General features: G+C 44.6%; 1 protein-coding gene across 2 annotated transcripts in view; it reads right to left on the minus strand.

The window, feature by feature from the left end:
• The window catches only part of lrp3 (low density lipoprotein receptor-related protein 3), a 32,159-nt gene that overhangs the window by 13,536 nt on the left and 4,640 nt on the right, over positions 1 to 13,983 (minus strand). Inside the window, exons 2-4 of one of the 2 annotated variants that reach the window (XM_015953939.3) lie at positions 11,130 to 11,265; positions 10,845 to 11,050; positions 10,148 to 10,764 (exon numbers count right to left, since the gene is read on the minus strand). In XM_015953939.3, the coding sequence (XP_015809425.3) occupies positions 10,148 to 10,764; positions 10,845 to 11,050; positions 11,130 to 11,265 (959 nt within the window). Of the gene's footprint in view, positions 1 to 10,147; positions 10,765 to 10,844; positions 11,051 to 11,129; positions 11,269 to 13,983 lie in introns of both variants that reach the window. The other variant, XM_015953938.3, reaches the window with a different exon arrangement.

Genomic DNA, 13,983 nt, shown 5'->3' on the forward strand with positions numbered 1-13,983 from the left:
GCAGAATCATCAGCCCGTTATTAGGAAACACAGACCAACACTGCAAAAATAGTATAGAATTGGCAAAAGAACTAAAGGAAATTACAATAGAAGACAACGACATACTCATCTCACATGACGTCACATCTCTGTTCACGAAAACACCAACCCAAAAAACCATAGACATAGTAGTTAACAGAATCAGACAGGATAAAACTTTACATAAAAGGACAAACCTCACAGCAGATGACATAGCACAACTGATAGCACTGGTAGCTAACTCCACTTACTTCACATACGACAACACAATATACAAACAACTGGAAGGCTTCGCCATGGGTAACCCGTTATCAGCCACCCTGTGCGAGTTTTTCATGGAAGACCTGGAACAAAAAGCAATAGCCACCGCCCCCCCAAACTGCAAAATAAACTATGGAAACGCTACGTAGACGACATACTGGAAATCATACCAAAAGGTCAAACAGAAACACTAACACAACACTTAAACAATATTGACGACACGGGCAACATAAAATTCACTTATGAGTTAGAAACAGAAGGCAGCATAGCATTTATGGACATGAAAATCACCAGGCAGACCGACGGGACCCTAAACATAAACACATACAGGAAACCAACACACACAGACCAATATCTGTTATGGACATCAGAACACCCCACCATACACAAAATGTCAGTAATCAGAACATTATATCACCGAGCAAACATAATAACAGAAGAGAGAGACCGTAAACAAGAGGACAAACACATACAACACGCTTTAAAGACCTGCAGATACCCGACATGGGCAATAAACAAAGGAAAACAACAAACAAAAACAGAAAGCAAAGACCAACCCAAAAAAAGAACCAGAAACCCAGAAAGACAAGAACCAAAACCAGTGATAACCCTACCATACATCAGAGGCATAACGGAAAAAATAAGAGCAACAATGAAAAAACACAACATAAACACACCAACAAAGCCATACACAACAGTTAGAAACAGACTAGTACACCCAAAAGACAAAATATCAGCTGGACAAAAATGTGGAGTCATCTACGAAATCCCATGCAAAATATGCAATAAAACATACATAGGAGAAACCGGACGCCAACTCAATACACGGACAATAGAACACAGAAAGGAGTGCGAGAAAGAGGCAAATCGTAAACACACAAGAGCAGCAAAAGAAGAAGCAGAAAGTACAATAGAAAAGTCAGCCGTAACAGATCATTGCTTAAGAGAAAACCATATAATGGACTGGGACAGCACACGGATCATAACCACCGAACAACAAAAATACAAAAGATGGATCAAGGAAGCAATCGAGATAAGGAGACGTGGATGTGGGACCATGAACAGGGACGACGGAGTTTACACGCTGGACCACGCATGGGACTGCATCGTCGGAGAGGGGAGAGCGGGCAGTAGAGGGCGACAACGTCCTCTGCTGCCCGCAGATAAACGGAGAAGGAAGTGACGCGCCACCATCAGCGTCAGCCTGAAGAAGCCGGCAGCTGTCGGCGAAACTGTAGCTACAAACAGGTAAACAAAACTGTTTCTGTGTTTAAAAAAGAACGAAAGCATGTAAAATGTTTGTGTTTGGCACCACCTTAATCTAACTAGTTTGGTGCCTTGAAATCCTATGTTTTGCCAGGTCTTCTGTTCTGACATCACTTGAAGTGGAGTGGAGTAAACCTTGCAACAGTATTATTAGAAATGTTTTCTCAGACTAAAATAAATTCTAATGGGTCACAGAAATCATCTTAAAAAGTTATTGCAAGTCTTCAGTTTTTTCAAGAGAAGGGCCAAGGGTAGGAAATTATCTTTATTTATTTATGCTTTTGCCCAGTTGTTTGTGTTGCATTATTGTATTACTGTATTTATTACTGAGGTTTTTTTCATCACTTCGATTTGATTCAATACTTTTGCAGAAGGACGCAATGATGAGCCACAGAAGGAGCCAGTGGCAGATGTGCTCAAATCAACTGTGGAAACTGGTAAGTTTTTAGGTAGCTGTTTTTATGGTGGAGAATGCTAACCAAGTTAACAGTTTTGTAATACTTTTGATGCATTTTGGATTGATGTAGCCCTATTATCTGCATAAGGATATTTATTTCTGAATTAATTTGAAGAATTTTGTACATCGTTTCGCTGCAAACCTCAACGCAGAATACAACTGTTCTGCGGCTGTGCCAAGGGCACACAAGCTACAGAGCTAAGTTAGCTAATTTCTTGTGAGTGATACTTTATAATCCTCGTCTCAGAAGAGAGCAAGGTCTGGTTTTGAAACATGCTGTTTTTGTTCATAGAGAAATAGAAATGTTTAGACATACTTTGTTAATGGTTACTTGTTAATGGTTACACTAATAAAGTTACGCTTATGTTCTCAAACAATTCGCACAATGCCTGCGGGTTTACTTGTATACGGTGTGCATAGGAGAATCAGGCAGAATTGAGGTATTTCAAACTTCAACAGAACCAAAAAACAAACTATGCAAACACAAAGAAACAAAAACACTGCACCTGTAGAGGTGTTCAGGATGGAGACTCTAGGGGGCGCCTTGGGACTGAGAAAACAGCTTCGTATGAGAGGAAAAAGGAATGTGTGCAGAGGCGGGAAAAGAATAAAGGAAGTGAGACAGAAGTCTTGTGAAAATGAACAAGTGGCTCCGTGGTCTTCATTTAATCAATTAAAGACTTCTACATGGTGTCAGAAGAAAAGAAGGACCTACTGTGAGTTGGTAGAACATGCTTAGTTTCAGGACGAGGGTGTAGGAAGTAGGGATGCACCGATCAGGTTTTTTGCTGCCGATCACCGATACCGATATCAAAGAATGCTGATCACCGATACCGATCACTGATACCGATCACGTGGATTGGCCAGAAATTTTCTACAACATTATAATGAGTGCTACAAACTACATCATCTGGGAATAAAGGAAATGTAACCTAATCTAAAATGGTCTGTATTTGGGTTGTCACGGTGTGAAATTTTAACCTCACGGTTATTGTGACCAAAATGACCACAGTTTTCTGTATTATCGCAGTATTTTTTTTTATGTGCTACATTTTCACACAATTAAATAAACCCTGTATGTCAGGAAATATTGTCCTCAGTTTGTGTCTAAATTTAGCCTAAAATGTGTTATTTAGTAATTATGTTGTTTATTTGTTTACATTTTCCCCTTTAGTCTTTAAAATACCAATATTTGCCCATAACTTCTTATTTTATGTCTGTTTTATGTCATTATTTAAAAATATTAGATCAGATGATACTCAGTACTCAAGTAGTCTTCTAATCAGATACTTTTTTACCCTTACTTGAGTAACAAACCCTATATCAGGAAAATATTGTCCTCGGTTTGTGTCCTTCCAGTGAGCTTTGCAGATGTGGGAAAATGTCATCAGGCAGTAATCATTGTTAAATTCATAATTATTCTCGGAGAGAGACCAACTCTTATCTGCCCCTGGGAGCCCAATAATGCATAGCGTCATTTCAACATGGGGGTGTCCGCGACACGGTTTATATGCAGGTAGCGGCGCTGCGGCTGCTTTATATAGCGACTCGTTGCATTCTCCCTCAACCCAAATCCTCGGATCACACATTTGAGCTTAAACGCTAACGTTAACTTGCCTTGCGTTGACTGTAGAGTTGTGGGTGATGGTCACGCAGATGTGTCATGAGATTTGAAGCATTGCTGCCTTTCACACACTTTTTCTGCACGTGCTGCAAACAGGATAGCCGTCTTCTACAAACTGTCCCTCGGCATTCTTCAAATATCCAAAAGATGCCCGTACTTCCCACTTTGTCTTCTTTGAGGGATAAAAAATGTCCTCCTGAGCGCTGCCGTCTCCTTCTTTGGCCATTATTTCAGCTTTAGCTTCAAGAAAGTTTTGGTTGTAAACAATAAAGCGCGCATGTGCCGCCGGCAACTTCAGCAGATGATACGGTGGCTGGTAAGGGTCACCGCGCCTACACCGCAGCCACGGTAAACCCACCAAGATAATATAGTTTTTTTTTTAAACAAGACGGTTATTATTATTGTCAACTTTTTTACCGGGGTTTACCGCTACACCGGTTACCGTGACAACCCTACCTGATCGGTCTGCTTTGATCTATTTTGAAAACTCCGATCAAAACCGATAGGGGCGCTATCGGCCGATTGGGATCAAATGCCGATCCATCGGTGCATCCCTAGTAGGAAGGTGGAAAGAGACACCTGGCCTGACGCGGCGGCAGCAGACGGAGCGGACTGGGACTGAAGCCCAAGAGGAGACGGGAAGATGACGGATCAGATATTCTCCATCGCACCTCTGGGTAATTTCAACTTTGAGGAGCCCAGCTCCTGGCCGCAATGGATAAGACGGTTTGAGAGGTTTTGGCGGGCGTCCGGACTCGATGGAAAAGCGGAGGATTATCAAGTTAACTCCCTGCTGTATGTGATGGGGGACAGGAGCGACGACATCCTCAGCACATTACCGCTCTCTGACCAACAAAAGGCAGTGTATGCAGACGTGACAAGAGCCTTTGGGGAACATTTCATCAGTAAGCACAATGTTATCTATGAACGGGCCAAGTTTAACAGTAGACAGCAGCAGAAGGGCGAATCTGCAGAAAATTTTATTTTTTACAGATGTGCATAAATTAGCAGAACACTGTAAGTTTGGAGCTTTAATGGAGGAAATGATAAGAGACCGCATCGTGGTTGGAATAAGGGATTCCAGGCTCTCAGAGAGACTGCAGTTAGACCCAGACCTGACGCTGGCTAAAACCATAACCCAGGTCAGGCAGCAAGAGGAAATAAAAAAACAGCAGCAGCTGCTGCGAGGGGGCCACACCGAAAGTAAAGGGGCTAATGTGGATGCCATAAACACCAATAGAGGGAGACCACACTACAGACAGACACCTCCACGCAGGCCAGAGCAGTTCCTGTCCATTCCAAAAGCCTCAGATAAGAGACATTATGAGGAAAAATGTAAGAGATGCGGCAAGGGCCCGCAACACCCTTGGAAACCGTGCCCAGCCAAGGAGGCGGAGTGTCAGAAATGTAAAAAAAAAAAAAAAGGGACACTTTGCTGCAGTTTGCAGATCATCACAGAGAGTGGAAACATTAGTGGAGAGCGACCCAGAAGAGGACATAGCTTTTATGGGGTCTGTTAACACTGATGAGACTGAGGAGGAATGGCTGAAGAAACTCAGTTTTAATGGAGAAAATGTGACGTTCAAATGACACAGGAGCTTCAGTCACAGCGGTTCCAGCTTCTATGTATTCCGAAGTGCGGGATGGCAGCTTGCTGGCACCTTCTAAAAAGATTAAAGGTCCTGATAACTGCCCTTTAAAAGTCCTGGGGTTCATGAGAGCACACATCAAATCTGAAAAAACAGAAACAAGACAGGATGTGTATGTGGTGTCAAACCTAGTGATGCCTTTAATGGGACTCCCTGCCATAATAAAGCTGAACCTGATAAAGCAGGTGGCTTCAGTCCAGCAGATGAAAGAAGCAAGAAAAATGCCATCAGTACAAAACTATGTTCCCAAAAGTGTTTACAGGCCTTCGGAAGCTGGAAGGGGCATATAAAATAAAACTGAAAGAAGGAGCGGCCCCCTATGCTCTCTCAGCCCCACGCAGGGTCCCTTTACCTATGAAAGAACAAGTAAAACAAGAGCTAGAGAGGATGGAAGCAATGGGGGTTATAAGGAGAATCGAGGAGCCTACCGCATGGTGCGTCGGGATGGTGGTGGTTCCCAAGCCACACAAAAAACCCCGAATTTGTGTGGACCTCACTCGACTGAATGAAAATGTGTGCAGGGAACGTCACATCCTACCTGCAGTGGATGATACGCTGGCTCAGCTGGAAGGGGCAAAAGTGTTTTCTAAATTAGATGCAACATCTGGGTTTTGGCAGGTGCCTCTACACAAAGATTCCCAGCCATTAACAACTTTTATTACCCCTTTTGGCCGATATTGCTTCCAGCGACTCCCTTTTGGCATATCGTCTGCACAAGAACATTTTCAGTTCAGGATCTCACAGATCATCGCAGGAGAAAAAGGAGCGTTGTGCCACGCGGATGATATTCTAGTGTTCGTCAAAGACAAAGCGGAACACGACGAACGGCTACAGCAGGTGCTTAAAAGATGTGAGAAGGCTGGCCTAACTCTCAATGAAAAATGTGAGTTTTCGGTGGAGAGAGTGACGTTTCTAGGACACAACATAAGTGCAACAGGAATCGAGGCAGATCCGGATAAAATCAGCGCCATTGAAAACATGCCCGAACCACGAAATGTGGAAGAGGTCCGCCGTTTCCTGGGGATGGTGAATTATGTCGGCAAGTTTTCATCCAGCCTACCAGCCCTCACGAAACCTCTGCGAGACCTGCTAAAAAGTGACAGCACATGGACGTGGGACGCTCAACAGAGGACAGCGTTTGAAAAGATAAAAGAGGAACTGAGCTCTCCCCCAGTGCTGGCACAGTATAGTCCCAAAAAGGAAGTGAGACAGAAGTCTTGTGAAAATGAACAAGTGGCTCCGTGGTCTTCATTTAATCAATTAAAGACTTCTACATGGTGTCAGCAGACGCATCCTCATATGGACTCGGAGCGGTTCTTTTACAGCGGCAGGCGGACGACAGGTGGAGACCTGTTATATATATATCACGGAGCCTGACACCAACAGAGGTACAATATGCCCAGATTGGAAAAGAGGCTCTTGCTGCAACGTGGGCCTGTGAACGACTCAGCTCATACCTGCTAGGTTTGGAGTTCACAGTGAGAACCGACCACAAACCTCTGGTCTCCCTGTTAGGTTCTCGAGCCTTAGACGACCTACCACCAAGAATCCTAAGATTCAGGCTCAGACTGCTGAGGTTCAACTACAAAATTATTCATGTCCCTGGCAAACAGCTTGTCACAGCAGATGCTCTCTCCAGAGCTCCTCAAGGACTGGAGGACAGAGAAGCCAATAGCAGCTTGCAGCAGGAATGTTGTATGTATGTTGACCACATCCTACGACAACTTCCTGCCACAAAAAGTAAATTGGCTCACATCATGGACGTTCAAAGCTCCGACAGCGTTTGTAAACAGCTGAAAACATTTACTGAAAAGGGCTGGCCCTCCAACAGGAGGAACGTCCCAGAGCACCTTCTTCCATTTTGGCCCGAAAGGACTGATATTCATCTAGCGGAGGGCCTGCTTCTCAAAGGCAAGAGGATTTTGATTCCAGCATGCATGCAGACAGAATTGTTGGATAGGTTGCATGAAGGGCATCAGGGGGTGACTAAATGTGTGGCACGTGCACAAGAATCCCTGTGGTGGCCGGGGATAACACGACAGATCAAAGACATGGTGGAAAGGTGTGAAATCTGCTGCCAGTTTTCACAATCAAAGACAGAGCCACTGATGACTACGCCTCTACCACCACGCCCTTGGCAAAAAGTAGCGGCTGATATCTTTTAGTGGAGAAACAGTCATATTGTGGTTGTGGACTACTTCTCCCGATACATCGAAGTAGCCAACCTCCCATTCCTCACAACAGCTACAACGGTGGAGCGGCTGAAGGTGATCTTTGCAAGATTCGGTGTGCCGGAATGCCTGGTGACGGACAATGGCCCGCAGTTTGCTTCCTCTGACTTTAGTCTGTTTGCCCAGGACTATGGTTTCCGGCATGTGACCAGTAGCCCTCGTTACCCTCAGAGCAACGGGGAAGCAGAGAGGGCCGTCAGGATGGTCAAACAGCTGCTCAGTAAAAGTCCAGACCCTCAGAGGGCTCTCTTAGCCTACAGAGCTACACCGTTAGCTCATGGACTGAGTCCAGCGCAACTGCTGATGGGGAGGCAGATAAGGTCATCAGTTCCCACAACAGCACAAGCGTTGAATCCAGCCTGGCCGAACCTTGGAGCCTTCAGGAAAAGGGATAAAGAGTTGAAGGAGAGGCAGAAGAATTTTTTCGATAGGAGCCATAAGGCCAAAGACTTACCAGTTCTGAATCCGAGCCAAAGAGTGTGGATTAGAACATCACAGTCCACAGCTACGGTCCAGAGTCCGGCCTCAACCCCAAGGTCTTATGTAGTGGAAACCGAGCGAGGGAGTTTTAGAAGAAACAGGGCTCACCTGACCGTACTCCCTGAGACAGAGCTGCCCTGCTCTGAGGAGCCAGTGTCAGACCTGACACAGAGACTCCCAGGTACCACTGTGACCAGGTCGGGAAGGGTTTCCCGCCCACCGGAGAGACTGGACTTGTGAATATTCTCGTTTTAGTTGACCCTTACATTTAAAAACAAAAGGGTGATGTTTCTAAAACAAAGGTGTTTATGTTAGATTATATTGTTAAACAAAAGAGTTGAAAATGCTTGGACTATAAGTCAGGTTTCTGTTAGAATGATACTGTTATGTTGGGTACACGGTTATCTTACAAGTAGAGTTTTTCAAGCTAAAAGGGGAGGTGTAGAGGTGTTCAGGAAGGAGCCTCTAGGGGGCGCCTTGGGACTGATAGTGAGAGGAAAAAGGAATGTGTGCCGAGGCGGGAAAAGAATAAAGGAAGTGAGACAGAAGTCTTGTGAAAATGAACAAGTGGCTCCGTGGTCTTCATTTCATCAATTAAAGACGTCTACAGCACCAAACCAAGGTACGTCTGAGAAGGAAAAAGATTAAAAGTACAACATGGCAGTGCAGTGCCTGATCGACTTCGTTGAATGATTATTCATGAATTCATTTGCTTTTTGTGAATGTAAACTGAACTCGCTCGTATTTTTGCCCATAGACATAATAGTCCTCGATAAAGCCTTCTCATTAGGGATGGACAATATATCAGCATCAATATCTTTATCGGCCGATGTTAGTCATTTTTAACATATCGGTATCGGTCCGATAAATGAAACCAGGCCGATATTAACAACCGATATTTTTTCCTTCTTGTCTTCATTTGTTTGCCCGTTTCAGAGGGTGAGGGGGGTGATGTGTATTTGTTTAGTCATGTGACAGTGATGGTAATCATCTCAAGACCATTAATGTGTGTGGTGTGTACATAATAAGGGAGATTCAGCTTTTTTCAGCGTTTTCACAGTTTTTTTTAAGAGTCACAAGAGAACATTGCGCTCTATGATGATGTCAACGCCAAAGCTACCAAAACAAAGAGGAAACGCACCTCTTACATCAGGAAGAATCTGCGCTTTCGAGCGTTATCCGTTCTTTCATAATCTGTTGTTGAATTGTGATCAGCAGAAGCTTTTCCGGTTCGCGCCTCACTTTTTTTACAGCAGCAGCCCAAATCGATCTCCTAACACATGGATTTTCTGCTTCCTGATCACGTGACATGTGACATATGCGGATGAAGATTGGCTTTAGAGTTGAGATGTTTGTTCTCACGGTGCGGGGGCTCGTTCCATTGCCCACACAGTAAAAAATGTAAATGGCGACTTTATGAATGAGTTAATATCGGATATTGGAATCGGCCCAAAAATTTTGTATCGGTGCATCACTACTTCCCATTTTCCTCTAAAAGACGGCTATGAAGCCAAGTGGACGGTTCATACCATCGCCATCTTGGCCGTGTCACACATCTCGCCACGCCCAGACAATCCAAAAATAGGTGGAGCTGAGAGAGTGGGAGCAAATAATTGACACATAAAAAAGTTGAACTAGCACTGAGCTAACCTCTGAAGCTAACGCAACGCAATCAGAGCAACAGCGAAAACAGAGGAAATCCAAATTTTCTTGCATATTTTTATTAAAAAGGTAATGCAATAGTTACTTTTCCTGGTAATTAGTTACTTTTATAATATTGTAACTCAGTTACTTTTTTGAAGAAGTAACAATTAACTCTAATTACTTTTTAAAAGTAGCTTTCCCAACACGGTGTAAAACAGACCACGCCACCTACATTGCTTCTCTGCTGCAGTTACACCCCCACAGTCCTGTGCTACATCACTCTCATCGTCACATGCCCAAATACCACGTGGCCAAGCCCCTCCCCCTCCTGATACACACACACAAATGGCAACTAGATGGAAATAAACATTGACTGGTATTGGTCCAGTTTTATTTATCGGACCAACACCAGTATGTTAAAAGATGATTAACATCGGCCGATATCAATGTCGATGCAGATATTTCGTTCACCTCTATTCGTGATTTATAAAAAATAAATAAAGGGATGCTGCAGCACCTGATATGTAGCATTGAAGCCGTGTCCGGGGCTGTGAGGCTGAGCCACATACAGTACGCTCATCTTGCCTTGGCTGGACTCCAGCAGCACAGGACGCCTGTTGTTGTGATTAGACAACACCTGTAGAAGATGCTCTGCGTGCTGCAACAGGCCATCATAGACATGCAGCAAATCTCCAGGCCCCAACTGAAGGTCCAGCTGCAGCACTATGGGCTTGGTGTCCTGAGTGTCCAGCAACCAGGAGCACCTCAGCTCAGAGGAAGAATCCTGCTCAGCATGGAAAAAGTCCGGAGAGGCAAAGGAGCCATAAAATTTAACGAGTCTTTTCCCACAGCTGGTGTCGAGGCAGCCAAGCTCATCGCTTCCATCGGGGCAGTCTCGGGCGCCGTTGCAGCGCAGAGCGGCTGGCAGGCAGCGAGTAGTCTGTGCCTCTGTGCATGGCAGTGAGCCAGGGGAGCAGAGGCCAGGGCGGGACTCTGTGGGAGGAGGAGAGCAGCCTCGCTCATCTGTGGCATCGCCACATTCATTCTGCCCGTTGCACTTCCAGGAGCGAGGAAGACACTTCCCGTTCCCACACAGAAACTCATCTGACTGACAGGTGCTCTGACCCAGATGGCCTGCAAGAGGACAAGATGTTCAGACAGAAATCCATCAGTCAGACAGCAGGTCTGAAGCTGACTGCACTGTTAATACCTACCCCTGATGTAGGAGAGGCGGAAGCCCTGGGCTTGCCCAGAACTGTTGGCCTGAGAGTGGAAGTTAAGCCACAAATGCCCCCGGGTGGAGATGAAGGGAGGAGGTAGCACAGAACCACACAGTCTGGATTCCCCACTCCAGGTGGGCGCCAGGATCAACCAGTCTCCCAGGCATTTTCCTGACTCTGCTACGTCAAAGTTACGGAAACTAGAACACCGAATTGATCCAGTTAGAGGTCTGTGCAGCGGAAAGAGTGAGCAGCAGATATTAGGTATGGTAGTGCTACCTGATGGTGATGACTTCTCCTTGACTTCCCTGGATGTGCCAGCTGCAGTTGAGCCCTGCTGGGTAGTTTAAAGGCCAGGAAGGGCTGTAGATGACACCCCTCCGCTCTGTGTGAACCTCCACCTGTTCACTGCAGCCTGCTGAAGAAAACAAGAGGAACACAAACTCAAAGCATTGGTATTAAAACACACTTCTGGGCATTCCTTTACACAGTAATAAATTTACCCCAAATATTAATTATAATAAAGTCCTCATGGGACTAATGACATGAGATTTGTGGGATTGCTGGTGGCTAACAGCAGCAGGAGTTTAACCAGCAATCAGAGCAACAGGCTCTACAGCTGCTGCACTTACACAACAACACCCGTGTGTTCAGTCCAGCAGGAGCTCCAGGCAGGGAGAGATCTAATACCAAAACTTCTGCAGAACAATAAAAACACAGAGACCTGTCTCAAATGTATCCAAAATGCCTTAAAGGGATATTCCACCCCTAAGTGAAGAGCAGTCTGTTTCCATATTTCCCAGAGTTAGATAGGTTGGGAGAGGAATTTTGTAACGAGCCCAGTCATTCTCCTAATCTGGCAGTATTCTCTCAGTTTTACATTAGCATCAACAATGTAAGTGAATGGTGAAAGCTAGCATTTCGTGTGAAAAAGTCGTGAATATTACTGGGTAATGATCCTAGTTTTTCTTGATGACTACAATAATCCCACTGACACGAGGGAATTACAGGAAGACAAAGACAAAGCACTGCTGTAAGCCGCCGCTGCAAGGCACAAGGACATAGCGCAGCGGTCCCAAATCTTGCAGTTTACCATTATTAAGAGAAATATTGTAAATGTTGTACGGTTGACATGAAGATGACAATGTCTGAAAGACGTCACTCCACTGTGGCGTGGCCTTGCGTATTGCAGCGGAGGCTTAAGCCTGCTTTATACTTCTCTGTCAGCTCAAGTTTGGAATCCCGCAAACGCACTGACAGAAATGTTTTCCCTTCAGACTTCTCTGTCACCTGGGGAATGTTGCAAAGCAATTCCCCTCCAGGACCCCAGAGGGATTAGCGCTTTTGTGGAGTACCATGCCTCCATTACAGTCACATATCCTGTACACGACAGTGTATTTTCTATTGTGTTTACCCTGTTTTAATTGCATAGTGAACTAGACCAAATTCTTGCTTTGCAAAGTTTGGTCTAAGAACACTCCACTGGAACCTCTGCTGCCCCTAGCAGCATTCTGGCTGGCCAATAACAGCTCTCTAGGGGGGTTTCAAATGCATAGAGAGCTGTGATTGGTCCATAAAGGTGGGCCAATCATAGCGCTCTATCTACTTTGTGGGACAATTACAGCGCTTTATCCGCTGGTGGGTGGGACAATGCAACAAAGTGGAACAGGACAGCGACAGCTCGTTTGAAAACGCTTTTATATCAATTTTGGACTATTTGGACTTGGGCTTTATTAGAATCAGAAGCAGATAGATATATTTAAGTCCTTTATTTAGAAAAAGAGGTGTATTTTCGCCTTCTTCAACAGCAGACCACCTCATTTACCGACATCCGTTGCGGAGAGTACATCACATTGTTCATTGTCTAGTAGCATGTGGAGATCATTTGAAGAACAACGGTAGAACCCGCCCCATGACGAGAGCTGTCAATGGAGTGTTGCCAGGCTACTGTTTGAATGTATTTCTGAGACTTTTTAACATGAACAAATTGTCCCTAATTCCCCTTCACCTCTTCATGTGATCGGCACCTCCAAACCCACGTTTCTCGTCATTTCCATCCATGAATAAAACACTTGCTATGTGTTTTTGTACTCCTTCAGTCATGGATAAATAAATGTTTATATTTTCAGACTTTTTCCGTGAGACGTTCTTCAATCTGTGCCACGTCTGCCGCTAAATATCTTTATAGTTTTTGAGCGGGCAATGGCGGTGCTGTGGACGAATTTAAAGGAAGTGCCGTCCTGACAAATAACAAGCTTGCTTTCTCCATCACTTTTGACAGATAACTGAAAAGCTGAGCATGTCTCCGTCATCCTCTGCGGGTCTGTCACAGAACCATTGTGCCGATGCATAATGGCTTTAAGTGTCTCCCACGCAGACGGGAAGTATAAATGAGCCTTAACACTGGAGCTTTGTTGAAATGCAGTCCCAAATCTAAATTGGCTCCATAATCCCTTCCTGTTACTTATTATTTTGATATGATTTTTGACATCACCAAGAAAAATTAGGAGCATTATTATGTAACTTTGTTACACAAAAGGTAACGAACACCAATTTAATGGTTTTATTTTGCTCTTATTTTTGCCATTTGTTTTAATCGACTGGACTAATTTTATTGCCTTTTATAATTTTTACTATTTTATGATCTATGATTTGACCTTGTTCCTATGCCCATGTAATGGGCATATTTTTAGTATTTTTTTTTCTTGCATGATGGTGTTCAGCACCTTAGGCTTCCAATAAATATTTGGAAGGTGCTTTATAAATAAAACTGACTGATTGACAGAATGCTAGCTAAGAAAACTGTCCTCATGAATTGGGAAACCAGTATAGAAATCTTTTGTTGGATCATAATACACTTGATACAGCCTCTGCTTCCATTTCAAGCCAATCTCTCTGGGCTCCTTTGATCGGTTCCATCACATAGCAATGATCGGGGGGTCATTGATACTGTCCTGCGGGATGATGTGGGTGATGGGGCAGAGGGTCTGAGTTTGGGGTATCCAGATGTTCCCTGGAGGTGGGTTCACTGGGGGTGTCTGGGGCTTGGGGGCTGTGCTACTACACATCTTTGCCTACCCTCCCCCTGCCACATTTGGTGTGGAGTATGGTGCCTTGGCCTGCCTGAGTGTTT

The sequence above is a fragment of the Nothobranchius furzeri genome, chromosome 9 (genome assembly GCF_043380555.1).
Source record: "Nothobranchius furzeri strain GRZ-AD chromosome 9, NfurGRZ-RIMD1, whole genome shotgun sequence".
Classification (NCBI taxonomy): Eukaryota; Metazoa; Chordata; class Actinopteri; order Cyprinodontiformes; family Nothobranchiidae; genus Nothobranchius; species Nothobranchius furzeri.